General features: G+C 31.6%; 1 protein-coding gene across 2 annotated transcripts in view; it reads left to right on the top strand.

The window, feature by feature from the left end:
* Nucleotides 1–20,876, top strand: part of cher (filamin A protein cher) — a 250,920-nt gene that overhangs the window by 69,068 nt on the left and 160,976 nt on the right. For both annotated transcript variants that reach the window (XM_072546795.1, XM_072546800.1), the window contains one exon: nt 19,363–19,504. In XM_072546795.1, the coding sequence (XP_072402896.1) occupies nt 19,363–19,504 (142 nt within the window). The remainder of the gene's footprint in view (nt 1–19,362; nt 19,505–20,876) is intronic.

Below are 20,876 nucleotides of genomic sequence, written 5' to 3'. Positions count from 1 at the left end.
TAATTTATAAAATTTAGCATTCTTAAGGCTAGTAAGAGACCTCCATATCTAAGACATCTTATGTTTACTTGGTCAGATGGTCCTATTCTTTAAGTTTAAGTTAAGTTCTTTTGGTTTTGATCAATTGCGTATCAAACATCTCTCACCATAGCTTATATGTCATTAAGAGGGACATATGGTCGGCCTCTGAGTTGACGATCAATAATATCCCTCAAATTCTGTATCGGATTTAGATCAGAGCTGCGGGGTGGCCAGTTCATGATTTGTATCCCAACCTTGTCCAAATAATCACGAACCACACGTTAAACATATGGTCTAGCATTATCATACATTAAAAGAAAGTAATTATTTCGTATGTTAGACAGAATATCTGTAATAAGGAATCTCTTCGTAAAGAAAAAAGGTACGTTCGCACTATAAGAGATATTCCTCCTCAAACCATTACAGATATTCCATTGAATAAAGTCATAGGTCGTATGTTGCACTGTGCATAGCCTTCTCTTGGCCGTCGAGTAACTCTCACGTCTATCTGAGCTATATAAGTGATACCTGGTTTCAACTTTGAACAACACGTGTTCACAGTCATCAAAATTCCACTCAAGGTGTCTATGGCAAATTGCAATCTACTTTTACGAGGATTTACATCTGCCACTTGTATTTTTTGTAAATGTCTCATTGTGACGAGAAAAGATGAAGCTATCTCGCAATATTAGTAAAATGTAGCTTTTGTTTCTAATAAATTCCACAGGGTGTTGCAAATACGATAAAAAAACATAACTTTATTTTTACCCCATACCGTATATGGGTAAATAGTCGACATTTCTCAGAAAACAATAATATAGTAATTACAGGAATTCAAATAAGATTTAGTTTGTTTCTAAGAATTCCACAGGATGTGGCAAAATAAGGTGAAAAAACACAGCTTTATATTTACACCCCTATAGACCTATAATGTGAAAAAAAAATCCAATCAAGGGCTCAAGATAGCTCCAAAATCGTGATACATTTGATATGGTGCGTTCATGTTGGAGAGTTGTATATATTCCAAACATATTATCACTGATGTTTAATTTAATTTAATACATTCGAAAATTAATGAAATTAAATTAAAACGACTTGCTAGTACATCAATTCCAATCACTAGAGCGAACATAATGTGTTCTAGTCCAGTGACTATTCAAAAAAGGGATCCGTGCGATATAATTCCAGTAGGTCTGCATTTTTTTATTGTCAATTTACACATTTAATCCTTAACTTATGCTCTATTATTAAAAACCATTTTAAATTTTCAATTTTTTATTAAACAATAGTTATTATTTTTATCTCATCAAGTTTCGTTCTTTTTAATTAAAGTAATGCATTCTTATAGCCAAAGACACAATATAAAAAATTAATGATTTATAGTTGTCTTATGATTGCGTTATGAAACACCAAAAGAGAAGCAAAATATTTTGTAAAGTTCCCAAATTCCGAAATAGACAACTGTAAGATTTAGAAAGAGTTTATTTTTAAAGTTGCAGGAGGCAAAACTACACAGCTTTGAAGTAAATATGAAATGAATATATCAAGAAAAGGACTAAAAAAAAAAACCAGGATATTAATACTTAATCCCTTTAATGAAAAACTTTTCGTATATATAAGTCCATACACATCATCAATTCCAATAAGAATATGTAGCTGAACTGTATGTTGTTAAAATCAGTTACAAAAGACTTAAGTAAGACCGTTATAGATAATATTAAAAGATTTCTCCTGAAGCACAATTTACTCCAAGTTTGTATTATGGCAATGATTTCCTTAGTGGAAATTAAATCGTTAAAATAAATGTGTATTTAACTGAATTTCTGAAATGTAAATACTATTAAAGTATTTCCTAAGAAAAGCCACCTTAATGTTCCTTAATGGAATTTTTTTTATATAAAAATATGTAAAATATTAATAATAAAATCCGCAAGATCTTAGCACACTTTAACAGTTTAAATTCAAAGAACATTTGCAAATGTTTTTTCTTGAAATAACAAATGCTTCAAAAAGCTTGCATGAAAATCGAGCAATACATGCTATACTGCGTTTTTGCTCTCTATATCTTTCATTTCTTCACTATTCCATGGGTTACATTATTTCCATCGTTACTATTTATATTTGTTAGACCAGTCATTATCTTTCAATTTTATATAATCCATTTTTGAATTGTTTGTTGTATTTCTGAAACCCGGCTTAAACTTTAGTACCTACGGCACTGGACTGATAATTTCCTTTTACAACAAATTGCGATGAAAACAGTTACTAGTACAGAAATACTAGACCACTTGTATGAGCCTTTGTGCAATTATCGAGTTGTTATCCTGAGATAGTTTGCAGTAAAACTCTCCATAATATTCTAGTTTATGACTAACATATGGTAGGTCAAGGAAAGTAGGTACTGGCAACGTTGTATAATAACGCAACATGCAGTTTGATTATAGGTATGTTGAAAAACAAACGTCTGAAGAGTGTTTGAGATCGAACGACTGCTTTCATAATATGCAGACCAATAATATAATGAATTATAGTGATGTCTTTGTTTAAAAAGGTTATTAGAACATTTAAAAAATATTAGAGGATCTTTATATTTGGAAAGGATATGAATAATCCTGCAGAGTAATATTACACCTACAAGATGACATGTACACTTAACATTTTATTACACAAAAAAAGCGATCCAACAAACCTTGAGAATTACCACATAAGACTGGTAAACCACCTCTACAAGTTATTCACAAGAATAATAGTAAATAGACTGGAAACAAAATTATATTTTCACCAACCTACAGGAAGGTTTTAGGAAAAATTTTTGGCACCAACGACCACCTCCACGGCATAAAAAGGATTATAGAAAAATTCATCAAATACAATCGACCATTAGTCCTAGATTTCGTACGTTCACTAAGCATTCGATACAATAGAAATTAACAGCGTAACGGAGGAAAGTCGCAAGTTGTTCTTAATAACCTAAAAACTATATTATTATTATTATACATAAGCGAGGGCAGAGGAACTAAGTCCCTATTATGCCCAAAAACAAAGAAATTTCATTAATAACTAAAATTTTATAAGGTAAAAGAAATAATAAGTTAGACTTACTCACAATCAATTTAATTTAACTAATCGGACGACCGGTTTCGCTTTCTATAATATGCAAAGCATCTTCAGGTCACGATACAAAGTTAAAATGATGCCGGTACTCTATTAATTGATGGTTGAAAGAACATGGTTCAAACTATCTTGGATTGTTGATTGGAGAACTCAGGTCAACTATTGTAATTATTTAACAGTAAACGGGGAAGTTCTTGAGGAGACAGATTGTATGATCTTCAATGGATGTACAGATTGTGTGGGTGTGCAATTGTATAATCTTGTAGTTATCAAAATTTCTTTGATAAAGTTGTTGTAATATCTGGCAAATTATTGTAAAGTCCAAAAATTTTTATGTTAAAATTAAATTAAGACACTTTTACACACACAGAAACACACAGAAAACACTTAAAAAACGGGGGACGAAACAGACATTTAATTTAAAAGGAGAGGATTTCCAAAAGAACTACATTTCTTAATAGGAGACAATGAGTTTTTCATAAAAGCAGGGAGCAAGGGAGCAGAGACAATGTTATCGTTAAGGTTATTCCAGCACTCAAAAACTCTATTTGGTAAAAAGTTCTGCCTTGATCTTGTAGAAAAATTTTCTTTCTTCAGTTTGAACTGATGACCTCTGAGGCGTTCATCTTGATTAATGGTAAACATTTCATCGAGATTTCCAAAATTGAATTTTAATATTTTAAAAGTTGTAATTAAGTCTCCACGTTGTCGGCGAAGTTCAAAAGAAGTTAGGTTAGCCATACTAAGTCTTTCTGCATAAGAAGGTCTTCTCGGTCCCAAAGAAATTCGAGTGGCTTTTCTTTGGACGTTTTCCAACATAGTCTTGTCTCGAACCAGATCAGGATACCACGTTGGTCCAGCGTATTCAAGTATGGGTCTTACGTACAGAGTGTAAAGTTTACAGAATGATTGCATTGAAACTCTCGAAAAACACCTCCGAATAAAATACAGTCTGGAGTTCGCACGTTTACAAATAGATGTAATATGGTCGGACCAAGTTAGGCTGCTGTTTATGATAACACCAAGATCGTTATATGAAAACACAGAATCTAATGGCTGTCCGTTAACAAAGTACGGCACAAGTGGGTTATTTTTACCAATTCGAAGCACTATACATTTTTCCGCGTTTAAGGGTAGTAACCACTGGGAACACCAAGTTAAAATAGAGTCCAAGTCCATTTGGAGGGTTAGCTGGTTTGTGATTGGATTGGCAAATATTTTTGTGTCATCAGCGCCAGCGTAGAACGATATTTTACTTGAGACATAATAAGGAACATCGCTGGTGTAAACCGTAAACAGCAGAGGTCCAAGGACGGAACCATGAGGCACTCCACTTTCCACTAACCTGTCCTGTTGAAAAGATTCTATAAGAAATATCTATGTAAAAAATGATGAGTACAATAATGTAGTTCATTTTTTAATATACTCTCTTTCCTAAACTACTGTACCGTACAAACAATGGAGATACCACCGATTAAAATGTATGTCTTGGTGTGAACACCGCCTGTTTCGAGTGCTTCAAACCTTAATTTTAGAAATTTGAAACATAGTTTGGCTTTCTAATGAACCTAGACTTGTAGCAATTACAATTATCTTTCAAATGGTTATGTATGCATATATCAAAGCTTGAAGATTAACTGACTTATTGAAGAATAACCAATGATATTTTTGGAAGATAATTTTGGAACGTGAAAAAAATTAGCTTTCACATATCTAAAGTACGCATAATATTATATTATGCTTTTTATTAAGCGCTTGGTATTTTTAGTAGCATAGGGGGTGGTTTCTAAGGGTTAACAATTTGCAACCAAATAAATATTGTTTCATAACCAAGGAAAACATTTTTATTGATTTAAATACATAAGTTTAGAATTTTAATGTGTACTAAACTACACTGTATTTTAAAATTTGTACTCGTCTACGTGTCTCAGAATGATTTTTAGGGGTTGAAGATTTTTAACTAAAGTAATATTGTTTTATAAGCGAAGAATGAATTATTAGTTATCTAAATGAAAAAAACATTTTTAAACTATCTATAAATAGGCTTTTCAAGTATTTTTTTGCATAAGGGATGCTTTCTAGGGTTTAGAAACTTGAAACCAACGAAACATCATTTCACAAGAGACGAATAAATTTTTAATAATTTTAATTCATAAGTTAACATCGTGAAAAATTATTTTTTATCGTTATTTAGCGGTGGTTTCTAAGGGTTGAAAATTTGTATTCAAGTACAAATTATCATTGAATATGTTTATTTTACTTAATTCAATCAGATTTTGATGCATAAAATGCTTAAATACGTGTTTTTTTTAATTTCTTTCCACTTAGGGGTAGTTTTAACCAATTAAAATCAAAAAGCACACTTCGCCCATATATAACTTTTGCAAAGGAGGGCAAGAAAAGCCTAAATCCAAATTTTCAGCTAAATCCATGCAGTCCGACTTAATTGGGAGGTAAGGTCCCTAACTTAAATATTTTTCGATAAATTGTACCGTACTAAATCTTGAATTTCTTTAGCTAAATGCCACTTTGGTTTATACTAAGCCATCCTATTGATTGTATATGGTTTTATAAATAATGTCTGGGGCTTTTTCGTTTTTCCAGGATCTTCCACATACTATTTTATTTAATAAGTCGTTAAATACAAAAAACATTATGACTACAATATCTCTTGTTGGGAAACCACTCTATTCATTGGAGTATGTAAACATTACATTGTTTTAGGCGAATGATTCTCAGCTATTTCCGAGGCCAAACATTAAATATCTTGTAGCAGACTATTCAAATTAATATTAATTGGGTTCACACCTTCGCAAATTTTCGCCGAAAAAAGACCATTTATTTAAATCAGTGACTATTTTTAACTTTTACTTTTATGCTCTTATCAGGAACGTACTACTTACATTGAAATCGACAAAACTTTAATAAAATAAATTTTAAGGAATAAGAATATTGATCTAAGCTTTGTTTATATTAATTTATTATATAAATATTCGTTCCGGTTTTTATTGATAACGTTTAAACGTCAATGAAATTATAAAATGAATTTTTTATGTGACGTTTTGGGTTTGCAAATTGGAGACCGTTTTAAATTTTTGTTTAATTAAACATACTCGTTTAACACACGTTTTGTGACGTTGGAGAAGATAAAATACCTTTATTTCATATGTTAAAAATGGTATTGCCAACAATGTAGAATAATCTATAAAATTTATTGCAGCAAAGGGTAATAAGTAATCACGGTGCCTTAGCGGACTAGCACACCTTACATAAAATCCAAAAGGGATATGAAGAATATCTAAGAAGATAATATTGGATATGTGATGGATATATATACCTACTGTATTTTTTTGCAGATTAAAGATATTCTACAGCTAAAAATAAAATATTTCTCATGGGGATCCCGACTCTTATTTCCTGTTAGGTTTTAATTTTCATTGCATCATTGCATTATTCATCTATGTCTATTATTCATATTTTTTGTTACTGAAATACCGTCGAAAAACAGGGCTGTGACTCAGTCTTTAATATAATTTGATGACGATGATGATGCTAATGATTTAGTTTAACTTTTTAAGTAACCTATGTACCTCATACCTTTTGTAATAAGGTAGCCGACCGTTAAGTCATAAAACGTTGGATGCAGCGAATGTTTTTTATTTGAATAAAATAATCTGATTTGAATATATGACATCACCGTTAAAAATACTACATATGGCTATGGAATTTTGTGAATCAGTTATTGTTAGTTTTAGTGACCACTGACCACTATGTTTTGAATAACCCGTTTATTAGGTAGACCTGCTATTAACACTTCCAGGTCCGTATTTCATAATACGATAAAATTAAAAAGAAATAAAATAATTTAAATCAATGAACTTCTGACAATCTAAATTTATTTAAATTTTTTATTTCATATTTTCTGATAAACATTTACGACAGCATTATTACAGGTACTTTAACCCGTAACTGATGACGGTGTATGTCTAGGAATGTAACAGGTCACGTGGAGTCTCGGACACTTATCTTAAATATCTAGGTGCCTTTGTATATATAGCAAAATAATGTATAATGTTTGTATCGCTTTGTTAATATATCTTCTTTAGGTATATTTGAGATTTTTTATTACATTCTTTTTATAGAATAAATAAATATTTTAATAAACGTTTTAATACTAGAATTAAAATGTTTCTTCTTAATGTGCTATACCTAATTAAATATCATAAATATCATGTGGTTTGGAATTGTTTTTTCTTCGAAGGTTTTGTCGTGCGGTCGGTTCATCCTCCGATGTATTCGGATATTCACGATGGTTTTCGACCGCCGCTCTGCATAAGGAACGAAGGTTTTGCGCTTCCATCTTCCTGCTCGTAGAGTTAATGCGTTTTTGACTTCCACTCGGCGATAAGCTCACCGGAGGCTCTGTGGTCAGCAAGGTGTCTCCGGCAGTGTAGAATACTTTAACAGTTCGAGTTCCTTACGTGAATCGTATATATATTTATCTTACAATATAAGTCTAGTATTCTAAGTACGGTGGATGCCTTGAATCTCACAGAGATGCCGACCTTTAAAGCCTCAACGTGTGGCCAAGTTCACCCTCCTCGAGGCATAGGAACGTCGGCAGAGTGTTGACTCTTCGACTGCCCCTGGATTGCGGAGTAATTGTAAGTCCCTTTCGGGTCTTTTATTTACTCCCGAAATCACACTCGATATCTAAGGACTCACTCCGTACCGCCACCTCTCGTGAAATAATCTCAAGTCCCGTAGGGCTGACAGTGCACCTGGGCTTTTATTTACTCCTAACAGTCGGTAGTCTAGTGGAACGCTGTGCCAGTTCGAAACGATCTAAATGAAACGAAAATGAAAAAGACAGTCAAGATTTGATTTCCCGTACAAAGTGTCTATGTATCTGTTTATACGTATTTCGCCCTAATAGGGCTCACCAGAACAGATATTCATAGGCTTTCTCAACGTAAAAAATAAATCTTTTCTGTCTTTAAGAAGCAACAATAAAATGGCTTCGATATGGACGCAATAGCGACATCTGATAATAAATCCGTAAAATAGTTTCGAAACACAATTCAGATTTCTTCTTTAATCTGAGCCTTCTAAAAATTGCAAGGCAAAACAGACGTCGATAAAGATGTTAATAGATGTTTTGCCTTGCAATTTTTAGAAGGCCCAGATTAAAGAAGAAATCTTAATTGTGTTTCAAAACTATTTTACGGATTTATTATCAGATGTCGCTATTGCGTCCATATCGAAGCCATTTTATTGTTGCTTCTTAAAGACAGAAAAGATTTATTTTTCACGTTGAGAAAGCCTATGAATAGCTGTTCTGATGAGTCCTATTAGGGCGAAATATGTATAAACAGATACATAGACACTTTGTACTTGAATCAAATCTTGACTGTCTTTTTCATTTTATTCGGATCTACTCTGTATGAGTACAAGAAACCAATTCGCTAAGAATTTCTGCTTAGTTGAGGAGACATGTCGTGGAATGCAAATTTTAGATTCCCCATGTCTCTATTAACATCTTTATCAACGTTTGTTTTGCCTTGCAATTTTTAGAAGGCTCAGATTAAAGAAGAAATCTTAATTGTGTTTCGAAACTATTTTACGGATGGTATTATTAGTTGATCATCCTAAGCTGCGACCTCAAAATTTATAACAGTATTTAATTTCTCAAGACTCTTCCAGTCTGCACGTCATCGGCTACGGTTTATACAAGGCTTTTTTTATTTTGTTCATACTATATTAAAAGTAAAATGTATAACCCTTATTTTTTGCTTACGTTAAATTTGTAGTTAAATCATTGTTATTAATTAGCTAAAGAAAAATCCTTAAGAGTGTTTAATTTTTAGAACACATTTCTTAACGTTTTTATAGACTATTAATACATTTTCGATAAAATTCAGATCTATTATTGTTACCGAAATAATTTCAGCTGGCGAAATGGTCGCTGTTATCCACATCCTGTTTGATAACAACACCTAAATGTTATAATAACACACATATAATTTTTCTATCCTTGCACGTTGACATAATTCTTCTAAAAACCACTGTAGAGGAAGTAATACCTAAAGATATCGCCTTCCTTTTTGATAAACTAAATTAAATCAATGCAAAATTTGTATTGCTAACAACTGGTTTTTATGAGAGAGAAGTGGATGTTATATAACATATTTTAATACAATAATCGTTGATCAGAACCGAATTTTAAAAAGAGAAAATCTAGATATACCTATTAGAACTGTATCATTACTTTATACCAGCATCGGTTATTACTTCATAATTTTCAAATTATTAAATTAAAATTTAAAATGTAAAATTTTATTATGTATAAGTTCACTTGGAATTTTGATTAATAATTTTACACTTAAAAAAGTTATGTTGCATAAAGGCCGCTGTACAGCTCGTACTAAAACTTACTGCAATTTATTGCATGACTAACTTTCATGCAAGTCTATTGCAAGGTCTTTATGTGCGATTTTACAGCTTGCAACTCGTCTTGCAATGCAATTCATGTTAAGATTTTTACCCTTGACCTAACTAATAAACTTTTGTTTTTTTTTTACTTACTTATTGCTGTTTATTTAACACTATTTAGTTAATTTCGAAATGTCAAGACTATTAGAAATAGCCAAATATATATAAGGAAAAAGGGCAGTAGCAGCAACCTTAAGTATTAAGTATTATTATTGCTGCAGCCAGCCTTTTAGTTACTAATTTAGAACGCCAAGAACGGAGATGGTGGATAAGAGCATTGACATTGTGGAAAAATCAAACTTCCTACAAATTCTCCTAGGCTTGCATGAAAACTTGCAGAGAAAATGGCTTCAAACCGATTATCGCGCAATTGCAAGAAGTTGCAGGAAATAATCAGCTGACTACATACTGCGCGTGCCTTTAGGCAACTTTCTTGCGTCTTGCAGGTATAATTGCAAGCTGTAAAACTGACGTTATAATTAATACGAACCTTGTAACTATCGCCCTCTATGAGAGTCATATATCAAAACCAATTCATGGAATGTATCAGCTTGCAAAATATATTCGTATAAAATTTCATTACAATGTTACCAGTAGTTTCGGCAAAATCGTTAAAAATGTAACATTTTTTTCCTTAACCTTTATCTTGAAAACCGATGGCGTTACAAAAATCTTTTACCATACCAACCTTAATTATTTTTCAGTTGTTTTCCTATCCTAGAGACGGTGGTATCTTTTTTTGAAACACCCTGTATTATATTGGTCAAAACTAACTAATCAAATGGTCACATTCAAATATTTGTTTTACGCTTAACCATTTAATTAATTAATTTTGGCAAACACAATATGGGAAAATAGTAATTTCATCAAAAAAGAGAACATATTGTCTAGTAAGAACATTAATGACGAAACTCCAAAATTCTCGGTTTTGACGTATCTACTTCAAATAATTCCATATGTACATTGCCAGTCCCCAGGGGAGATGTGTCTAGTTTTTACTATAATTCCAAATTAAACTGTAATTTTACAGTTTGTGAACTGCAAAAAAAGGGATTGGTAATGTCGAGTGGTATTTTTGGCACGAAGGCGAAGGAAAGCGTGGTTCAATCGAAATCGGAACTTGTTTACTATAATTCTTTAAAAAAGGCAACAGCTGCAGATTCTGACAAGTTGGAGATAATTCTTTACTCCGAAAATTGCGGTAGGCAAGGAAAGAACAAATTTATTATTACAGTATTGTTGTATGCTGTCACTACTTTCCAGATAAAGAGCATCACACATAAATTTGTTGTTGTGGGTCACAGAAAAATGAAGGAGACTGCACACACTCAGTGATTGAGAAAAGCATAAAAAAATCATTGAAAGGTGGACCGATCTATGTACCAGCACACTATGCAGCGATAATTTCCGGTGCCAGAAAAAGCGGTAGTTGTTTTAGAGTGAATGAATTGGATCATACTGAATTTGTTGACCTGAACCAAATAACAAACACTTTTCAATAAAAACAAGGATGACGAAAGCTTTAATTTTAATTCTATATCTGCAGTTCTGGTCGAAAAAGAGCATCCCCAGACGTTCTTTTATAAAACTTCGTATAGCCAAGCTACGTTTAAATCAGTTAGCATTCGCACAGCACGTCACACTACGATACAAGCATTATCATCATCTATAGCAGACCATGAATTGGCATCTATATATCAACAGCTGTTGTCAGATTCTACGAGGAAGTTCGAGGATCTACAATCTTATATTTTTTCATTAAAAAATTAAATCATAATGACGGTATTAGATTTTTGTTTCGATACAGGGCAGCGGCAAGCCGCTAATACGTATTTCGACCTCTTTAGGTCTCCTCAGAGCGGTATAGCCACTGCTCTGAATCGAAACAAAATCTATCCCGTCGTAGACCAATAGTTATCAAAATAACAATTGAGTAATTTATTAAGCTGTTTGCTTTGCAAGTTTTAGAAGGCACAGTGGTAAAAATTTGAATTCGGTTTCGCCAGGTAGAAATCGTATGGTTTCTCTTTTTGTTAAAAAATTAAGTTTTTGAATTTATGTATTATTTTACCAACGAATCTTCAAAATAATTGAACTTTTTTATGCATTACTGACTTCTTCTTCTTCTTCGCGCGACTAGGATTACTCCTGTTTGTCTGCCTCTTATTCTGTTTCAGTCGTTGTTGACTGTACATTATCTTTCCACCTTTTTGGCGGTCTTCCAACGGGTCTTCTGCTATACGGCTTGTTGTTTTTACAGATGTTCGCTTATCTATCTGGTCCCATTCGGTTTACATTCGTTCGTTCCAGTTCCATCGTTAATTTTTTTTATTTGAACAGAAAATTATGACGTTGCACCGTAAACCTAATTTAATTCTTACATAAAACACAATTCAGTACGATATATTAAACCGTAAAGCCGTTAAAAATTTAAAAAAATTCATAAAAACTTCCACTGCGATTATCTCAGATCCATGTTTTTCAAGTTACATCACTAATGTTCTCACTATATGTGGTGGTGAGCAATAGGGAGGTAAAAATTCAAAGCAATAAATAAGACGAAAAATTACTTATAGTATTTTTAGTGCTATAAATTTACGATCGTCGCTTAATCTTAAAAATGCAATTCCATTTATTACTTCAAGTTTTATCTGGCAATTTTGAACAATGGGCTATACGAAACAGTTTTGTTTGTATGTATAAACTGCATACTTTTATATTTATGCGCAAAACAATATTATAATCAACCTTTGTATAATTTTTGCTCGGCATTTATATAAAACTAAAATAATTTTTAATCCATTTTCAAACCAGTAAAATTATAAGTAAAAGAATTCCGTTGTGAGTTATAAGAAGAACCAATAAATTTATTTAATCCTTAAATGGAGACACGAAGCCTGTAGCGGAAACTTTTTACCAATATTCCAAAAGGCCGACAAATTCCACTACTAGTATACAGTGTGTCCGTAAAGTATGGAATAAATTCGATATGCCTTTTAAAAAAAATCTATTAAATTTAATGTCCATTTTACAATAAAATTTCAATATACAAGGTGATACACATTACAGTGATGACGTTATCGTTTATTTTTTTAAATGTAACACCCTGTATTTTAGGGCATTTTTAGATCGATAAAAATGAGCGGATTTCAAAAAAGTATAATACTCAGGTCTAATGGATATAATTTGGAAGATATGCGCTTAGAAAATAAATTATTTATTATCAATTGCAAAAAAGTAGCCTACTTCTAGTTTTTGGTAAACTGTAATTATTTTTAGTAACGTTCAATAACAATTAAGTAGTACAATAATTGTATTAATTCGTGAATGTTCTGTATTATTGCTTAGAGTTAATTTTAAGTAGAAATGAATTTGAGTGTAAAGCAAAGAATTGAAATACTCATGATGATTGGGTAAGGAGACAAATCGCGAACTCAGATGGAAGTGTGTAATTTATTTAATGATAAATATCCAGAAATACCCATCACGCAGTCAACAGTAAGTAAGATTGAAAAGAAATTTCGTCCCTCTGTAAATTATGTTACATTACTATGTTCTTATGTACTTATCTTCTACTTGCTTTTGAAGAAGAGCGCACACTTCTGATCGTAAGGTTAGTAGTGATCTCGATGTTTGCAAAACAACTGTACACAAAGTACGTAAAAGTAAGTAAAGTAAGTAAAATGCACAGTTGTACAGGAATTAAACGAGGATGATCCAGATGAAAGAATACAATTTTGCGAAATAATGATGGATAACAGCCACCGAAACCCTCTCTTGGTTCAAAATATTATTTTTTCTGATGAGGCTACATTCAAATTAAATGGCGAGGTCAACCGTCAGAATTTTAGATACTGGACAAAAGAAAACTCCAACTGGATGCGGGAACATCATACCCGCAAAAGGTAAACGTATGGGCTGGCATTGTAAGAAATAAAATCATTGGAACCTACTATTTCGAAGGTAATTTAAACGGACCAGCATACCATCAGTTTTTAAGTGGGTGTCTCGTACCTACTTTAGTTAATTTATTCCCCAGTACAATTAATCTTGGAGGTTTTGATAAAAGTTTATGGTTTCAACAAGATGGTACGCCTCCGCATTATGCTATACATGTTCGAAGGTACCTAAACGAAATTTGGCGAAAAACAGGCGAATTGGAAGACGTGGACATATTGAATGGCCAGCGAGGTCGCCAGACCTCAGTCCTTTGGATTATTTTATGTGGGGTCATTTAAAGAATGTTGTTTATAAAACGAAACCTGCAAATATTGGAGACTTAAAAATAAGAATTCGTAAAGAAATAAACAATATTTCTCAAGAAAGCATAAACAAGGTTCTACAAGAATTTGTACAACGTTTGGGTTACAATTCGAGCATTTAAGATTAAGTCATGTATTAATTACTGGATTACTTTTAAGTTATTTATTATAATTTATTTATAATTTATTAATATTATAAATCAATAAAAATTAATTTTCTAAGCGCATATCTTTCAAATTATATCTCTTAGACCCTCAGTATTATACTTTTTTGGAATCAGCTTATTTTTGTCGATCTAAATATGTCCTAAAATACAGGGTGTTACATTTAAAAAAAGAGTCGATGACATCATCACTGTAATGTGTATCACCTTGTATAATGAAATTTTACTATAAAATGTAGAACATTAAATTTAAAAAGCGACGTGTTTTAAAAAGGCTTTTCATTTAGGAAATATCGAATTTATTCCATACTTTATGGACACACTGTATAAAGGCAGTATTGATTCGGTTCGAACTACCTGTACACTGTACACCTCTATTGTCATTCTCAGTCAGAGTAAAAGCCCAAGGTGGCCTTAACATTGTTTACAAATTAGTTGTATTGTTGTCTTTTTTAAGTGCTTTCTTATCTGGAGTATTTTGGAGGTTTCACATTCCCGTTTCGGTTTTGACGCCGAAGTTTTGGGCGTTCAGATTACGTAATTTTGTTCGGGGTTTTAAGCTGTTTTTACTGAAACCGATATAAATGAAGAAGGATTAGTCGTATTGACTTCTAATCTTTCAAAATTCAAGTGGTTCTGTGAGAAGCTACTTGAGGTTAGATCTTAGTTCCTCCTTTAAGATTACTTAATATCGATCGGTGACCTTTAAAGGAGAATTGTAATTTTCAATAATCAACAATGAAGAATTACAAATAGTCCTGTATTTTACAGATATTAAGTTATTATTTGGGTGATCAAATTATAAACGAGATTTAAAAGAATTTGTAGTAGATTAAAAGAACGTACACTTACTTTGGTATTGAGGGAATTTTAAACTCTCCAATTGTGTGTGCAAATCTCTTACAAAATAGACAAAATATTTTAATAATGTTCTTCAACAGTAAAAGTTCCTAATACAATAGAAATGGCTTTATATATATATATATATATATATATATATATATATATATATATATATATATATATATTGTTATGATATGTAAGATCGAGCAAAATATTGGTTTGTTTAAAAATATTTCAAAATTCAATAACATTAAAATAATTCAGATAAGTAGGATAATATCCAACAAACATTTCGGAGAAGGAAAGTTATTAAATCCTTGGATTTCCTGTACTAAACAAAGTGTAAGCTTTGCATTTATTTCTTTGTTATACTTGAGTGACCCGCATAAGTTTAAGTGAAAGCCACAGACAATTGAACGGGGTTTTTCAAAATACATTAATGCAGTGATTAAAGACAATAGAAGGGATTATAGAAAGTGGTTTTTGTTAGTTTTTAAGAATTATAGAAAAATATTATTTGTAAATAAGTTTTAGGAAATTTATAATTATAGGTAAAAATTTGTTTGTTATCGAAATGAAAAAATGGGGGAATTGTGACGAGTTTTGATTGGCGGAGATTGAAAAAGGTGGGATAGGTATGTAGGAGTGAGAGTTTGGCTAGATTTAGGAGAGAAAAAAGATAATCAGTCGGTTTTCCAAATCTGTAAGAGGAACAGTGATTGTTCTCTGGCGGTTCCTGAAATGTAGCAAGCAGTAGTGTTGAATGTTAGTGAGTTTTTGTGGAGTTAGTGTATCTGACAGAAGCTGAAGCAGCAAAATATTGTAAGTCATATTTCTCTACTTATATTCCAAGAGTCACTGTTCAGGCCAACGAGAGATTCAGTTTATCGTAAAGAGAAGATATTCCAAGAGTCATTTTTCACTCGGGCCAACGAGAGATTCAGTTTATCGAGAGGAGAAAGGCTATCATAATTTGAATGATTTGTGCTTTTGAAGGAGATCATTAAGGACGATATACTTGCAACAATCTGTGTAAGATTGCTGATTACATAGGGAGCGGTTGAGAGGAGATAATATAGTCTACAAGGAACAAGGATTTGGACCACTCATCATCAGAGAGAGATATTTTGTTTTCTGCAGTTTTTTCTTTTATTGATAACACAATTTTTACACTTAATTTAGAAAGGATATAAATATTTTGATTAGGAGAGTTAGAATAGTTCGGAATTTTGAGATTTCAATTAATATTGTTTGTACCATAAATTTTGATTGTTCACGTACGGAGAACAAAATTTTGAGAATCCTTATATGAGATTTGTTTATTGAAAACTTTTGAGTGTGAATTATTTCATTATTTTTATTTCAATATATAGTGTTAGATCATATGTGTTTTTTATTATTCCGGTATTCTCTGGACCTTACCTTTCACATGTAATAGCATAGATATTGAAGCACGAATTTAACCCTGAGATAAAAGAATTAAAAATTGTGATAGAGTCATAATCATATCATTTAAATAATTTTAATTAATCAAAAAAATTAATTAGCTAATTATTGCTTGGCGCACCAAGACTTTAAATATCACAATAATATATATATATATATATATATATATATATATATATATATATATATATATATATAAAGAAATTTAATCTTTGCAGATAAGTTAAATAATAAACTCTTAAATATTAAATTTAAACTGCTGCGTTAGCCTTTTTTATTTTTCTGTACACCGAGACGGGACTTGGACCCACATCCACTGAACCATTCGACAGTGAAGCGAATGAGAATCGGCCTCCTGGCCCGCTTGGCTATCTGACCGACTATTTAAAACCTAAACTAAAGAAATTAAAGCTAATCTATATATAATAACATAAGTTAATAACAAATAAAGTACAATTATATGAATCCCTTAGAAACAGAAAACTGAAATGATACTCATGATCATTATTCCTGTATGAAGGTACTCGAGAATTAGTATTTTCGCAATAAATAATATATTTGAAAAGTATGGCAACATTGGTTCAAAAAGTATGCACTACGCATACGCACACGCACATCATTGACAGCAGATGTAATGGCGGATGCAGTTTTATTGCAATTTATGTCAAAATATCAGGTTTTTCAATGAAAAATACAGAAAAACTATAGTTCACGGGGAAAAATGTATAGATTGTAAAGTGAATAAAAAGTAAACCACAATCCACTGTTGAAATTTTAGACCAATGCGCCTAGCCTTTTTAATGTAAGTAATTACCAAATATGGTTACAGTAATCCCTTGTACTATAGAAGAGAATACCTCAGCCAAAAGTTTTTTTTATTAATATACGATATCGTAGCTCTACTCTCTTCGCAAACATCAACAAACTAAATGAAGAAGATTTAACTAATCTGTATTGTAGACTCAAGAACTCGCTTCCAATTTGTGAGGCTGTTAGAAACCTGTCAAATTTTGATTATGACTTTAACTCAGAGGGCAATATAGGATATTTCACGAATTCGCGACTATTTTGGATTAGTGTACTGAGAAAGTTAATTTCAAATTCTTCCAATAATTAAAGCACTGTCGAAGACAAGCAAAAAATACAGTTTTAAATAAAATAATGGCTCTGATAAAACTGATAACACTCAAAAATTTTCTTAACGGGAAAATGAAAATAGTGCATACCTTATAGTGCAATCAAGAATTAGATTGATAATCACTGTCGTCGGTATCTTCATTTGGATTGTAAATGATAGTTATGATGAATGTTAACTGGGTTAATTGATTCGATGAGAGTTTTACGCATCCAACATTCTTCTATTAACTTTTCATATTTCTGGACACTTTTTTTCCAAATTGCAGGAGTAGCAATTCTTAATGCTTCTTGCTAGAAGAGCCATAGAGAAAAAATTAGAAGTAAGAAGGCCCATTTACAAAGATTTGTATACTGATTACATTACGATATGATTGATAAATACTATATATAAGTACGTAATCATACATTCAAACATAATCGAGAAAAATACAAAAGTACAAAAATATTTATCTAGAATGGTATAACTTCTGTTCTGTAGATGCATATAACAATATGGTTCCCAATAGATTTTATTCCAAATTATATAGATGTGACATCATTTGAATGTTTTTTAATTAAAAAGTGAATTAACCTTGACTCTAAAAATGTTGCTAAAGTAACAAATTTTTCGTTATTTGTCAAACCTGCTCACGTATGTAGTTACACTGTCAGCACAACAATTATTTATGTAAACATTTTAATTGGCCTAGTAATAAATATGGATTTAAATAAGTTAGGACCGTGTGTTTTAATTTATCCTCCTCAGTAAATTTTGTTGAAATATATTTTAGATTATTAATCGTAATACAGTAAATTAACAATCCAAGAACAAGTTAAAGAATATGAAGATCAAATCGGTTTCAGAGCTGGTCGCTCTTGTATAGACGTGATATTCAAATGGAAATATGGCGCTTTATAAGAGGTCAAAGAACGGAGGTAAAGGAACTAATAGACCCAAAACGTATAGAAAAGGATACATAGGTTGTCTATCATAAAAGATCTATGCAGAAGAAGAACCAATGACGCTAGAACCGAAAACACCATAAATAACCACAAATGAAGAAGTGAATATAAATAGAATAGTAGTTCCAAAAACTGAAGAAAAGCTGAAGAACAGAAAGGCCTCAAGTAAAGACGGAATACCGATAGAATTACTGGAATATTGTGGAGCAGCAATAATAGAACAATTAACAAAGTTATAAAACACAATAAAATACCGGAAGAATGGTTAACTAGCGTAATAATTATACTATTCAAAAAAGGAGATAAAAAGCAGTATAGGTTAAATATAATAATGGTATAGTGAGTGTATTAGAGATAATACCTAAACATATAGAAACTTAGCTGTAACATGATTGATTAATTACACTATTTTAATTAATAAAATTAATTAATCATCATCCATGACCATTAACTAATTATATGATGATTAAAATGATGATAGTAGGAACCTTGAAATCAAATTTTTACAAAAATTGTTATCAAAGAGTAAAATGGCGATTTTTAACTTAAATATTACTCATCCTATTCGCGAATTTTTTTTTATACATTACTTTGGAAATTTATGGATTATTCAAATATTTACTCTTATGTTACTCAAAACAAACTTTAATAGTACATACAGTCAATTTGATAGCACAACAAGCAAACTGTTTTTTATTTAACTTGGTATAATGCTACCGATAATGCAAAATGATTTCTTTACCTCAATGGACGCTGCTTTGTTGTGTTATCAATGGGATACCACTGACTGAGCCTTATTGATTAGATATTAGTTATATTTAAATTTATTGTTGTTGCCATCCGATGTAAGGTTATCTGAATTGCTAGCTATTTTGAATGAAGGGCATTTTTATTGAAATTTAGTCTTGATGTACAATAATAATATACTTATTTTTTTTCAGATTCTAGCCACATAGTAGACTGCAAACTAAAATTAATATTAGGATTAATATGGACATTAATTTTACATTATTCAATATCCCTGCCGATGTGGGAAGGAGAAGACGATTTAAACAATGGCACAGAACCCACACCAAAACAAAGGTAACACAAACAATTAATTTAAAATAACTTAAAACATGTATCCGTAGTAAGTCACGCAATATACAGTTAATTTAAAATCAATTTTATTCTCTACGAAGTATAATCTCCAAAGCTCGGATTTTTAGGTACATAAAAATTTTTAGCAACATAATAGGCAAATAATTATTATTTATTATTCAAAGTGAATTAACCTAACACAAATACATACAGTGTGGAAACCACTTATGGAATAAAATTGTTTGTGTCCTTATTTTAGAAAATAATAAAAACGTTGAGATATCTTAACTTTTAAATTTAAATGTGCGCTTTTTAAACATAAATTTGAATCTACAGGGTGATCCACGCAAGTCTGGCATAGTCCATAATCTGTATTTTAAATGAAACACTCTGTATATTTTTTTGCTTTTAAAAGCTCCTTACCAACCTGATCTCAACGAACTATATCATTTAGGGTCTATTATGAATAATACAAGGTGAAATTTTGAAATTAAGTATAATTTTCTTCAAGATAATTAATTCATAGAATACCCGAGGTAATTAATTGGATTACATTAAAATAAATGCTCAAAATATTCTCCACCTTGTTGTTGGCAATAACACAGTCTCCTATAAAACTCGTCCCGAACTTTGTTTAAAGTTTGAGGTGAAATATTCCGTATTTCTGTAGTTATCCTTTCTTTGATGTCTTCAATGCTAGTTGGTTGTGTTGCATATACTTTGTACTTGAGATAACCCCACAGAAAAAAATCCAAAGGCGTAAGATCTGGCGACCTAGCTGGCCACTCAATAGTACCCCTTCGTCCAATCCATTTATTGAAGAAGATTTCATTCAAGTAATTTCTCACCATTAAAGCATAATGGGGTGTTGCACCGTCCTGCTGGACAGTTTCATGCGGTAGGGTCAGATCTATTGGATTGGGATATAAGTTAGCCAACTGAGGTGGAACATCGTCTCTTAGCATGCTTAAATATTTTTCCGCTGTTAAATTACCATCTACAAATATAGGACCAATAATATGATCTCATATAATACCTGCCCAAACATTCACCTTTTGAGGATATTGAGTGTGTGTCTCACGCATCCAATGAGGATTCTCCGCTGACCAATATCTACAGTTTGGTCGGTTTACCTCTCCGTTCAATGTAAATGTTGATTAATCAGAAAAAAGAATAGTGCCAAGAGCTCTTCCATTTGTGTTAATTTTATCCATCATTCTTTCGCAGAAATCCATTCTACCATCTGGATCGTCTTCTGTTAGTTCCTGCACAAAAGTCAATTTATATGGATGCAGATTTTCTTCATGAAGACGTTGCAGAAGAAGAATTGCACAAAATCTTCGTATTTTGTGCAATTTTTTCTCCAGTTCTATCA

This window comes from Diabrotica undecimpunctata, chromosome 10, assembly GCF_040954645.1.
Source record: "Diabrotica undecimpunctata isolate CICGRU chromosome 10, icDiaUnde3, whole genome shotgun sequence".
NCBI lineage: Eukaryota > Metazoa > Arthropoda > Insecta > Coleoptera > Chrysomelidae > Diabrotica > Diabrotica undecimpunctata.
Note: the sequence above shows the minus strand (reverse complement) of the source record. Positions and strands in the feature narration are given on the sequence as shown.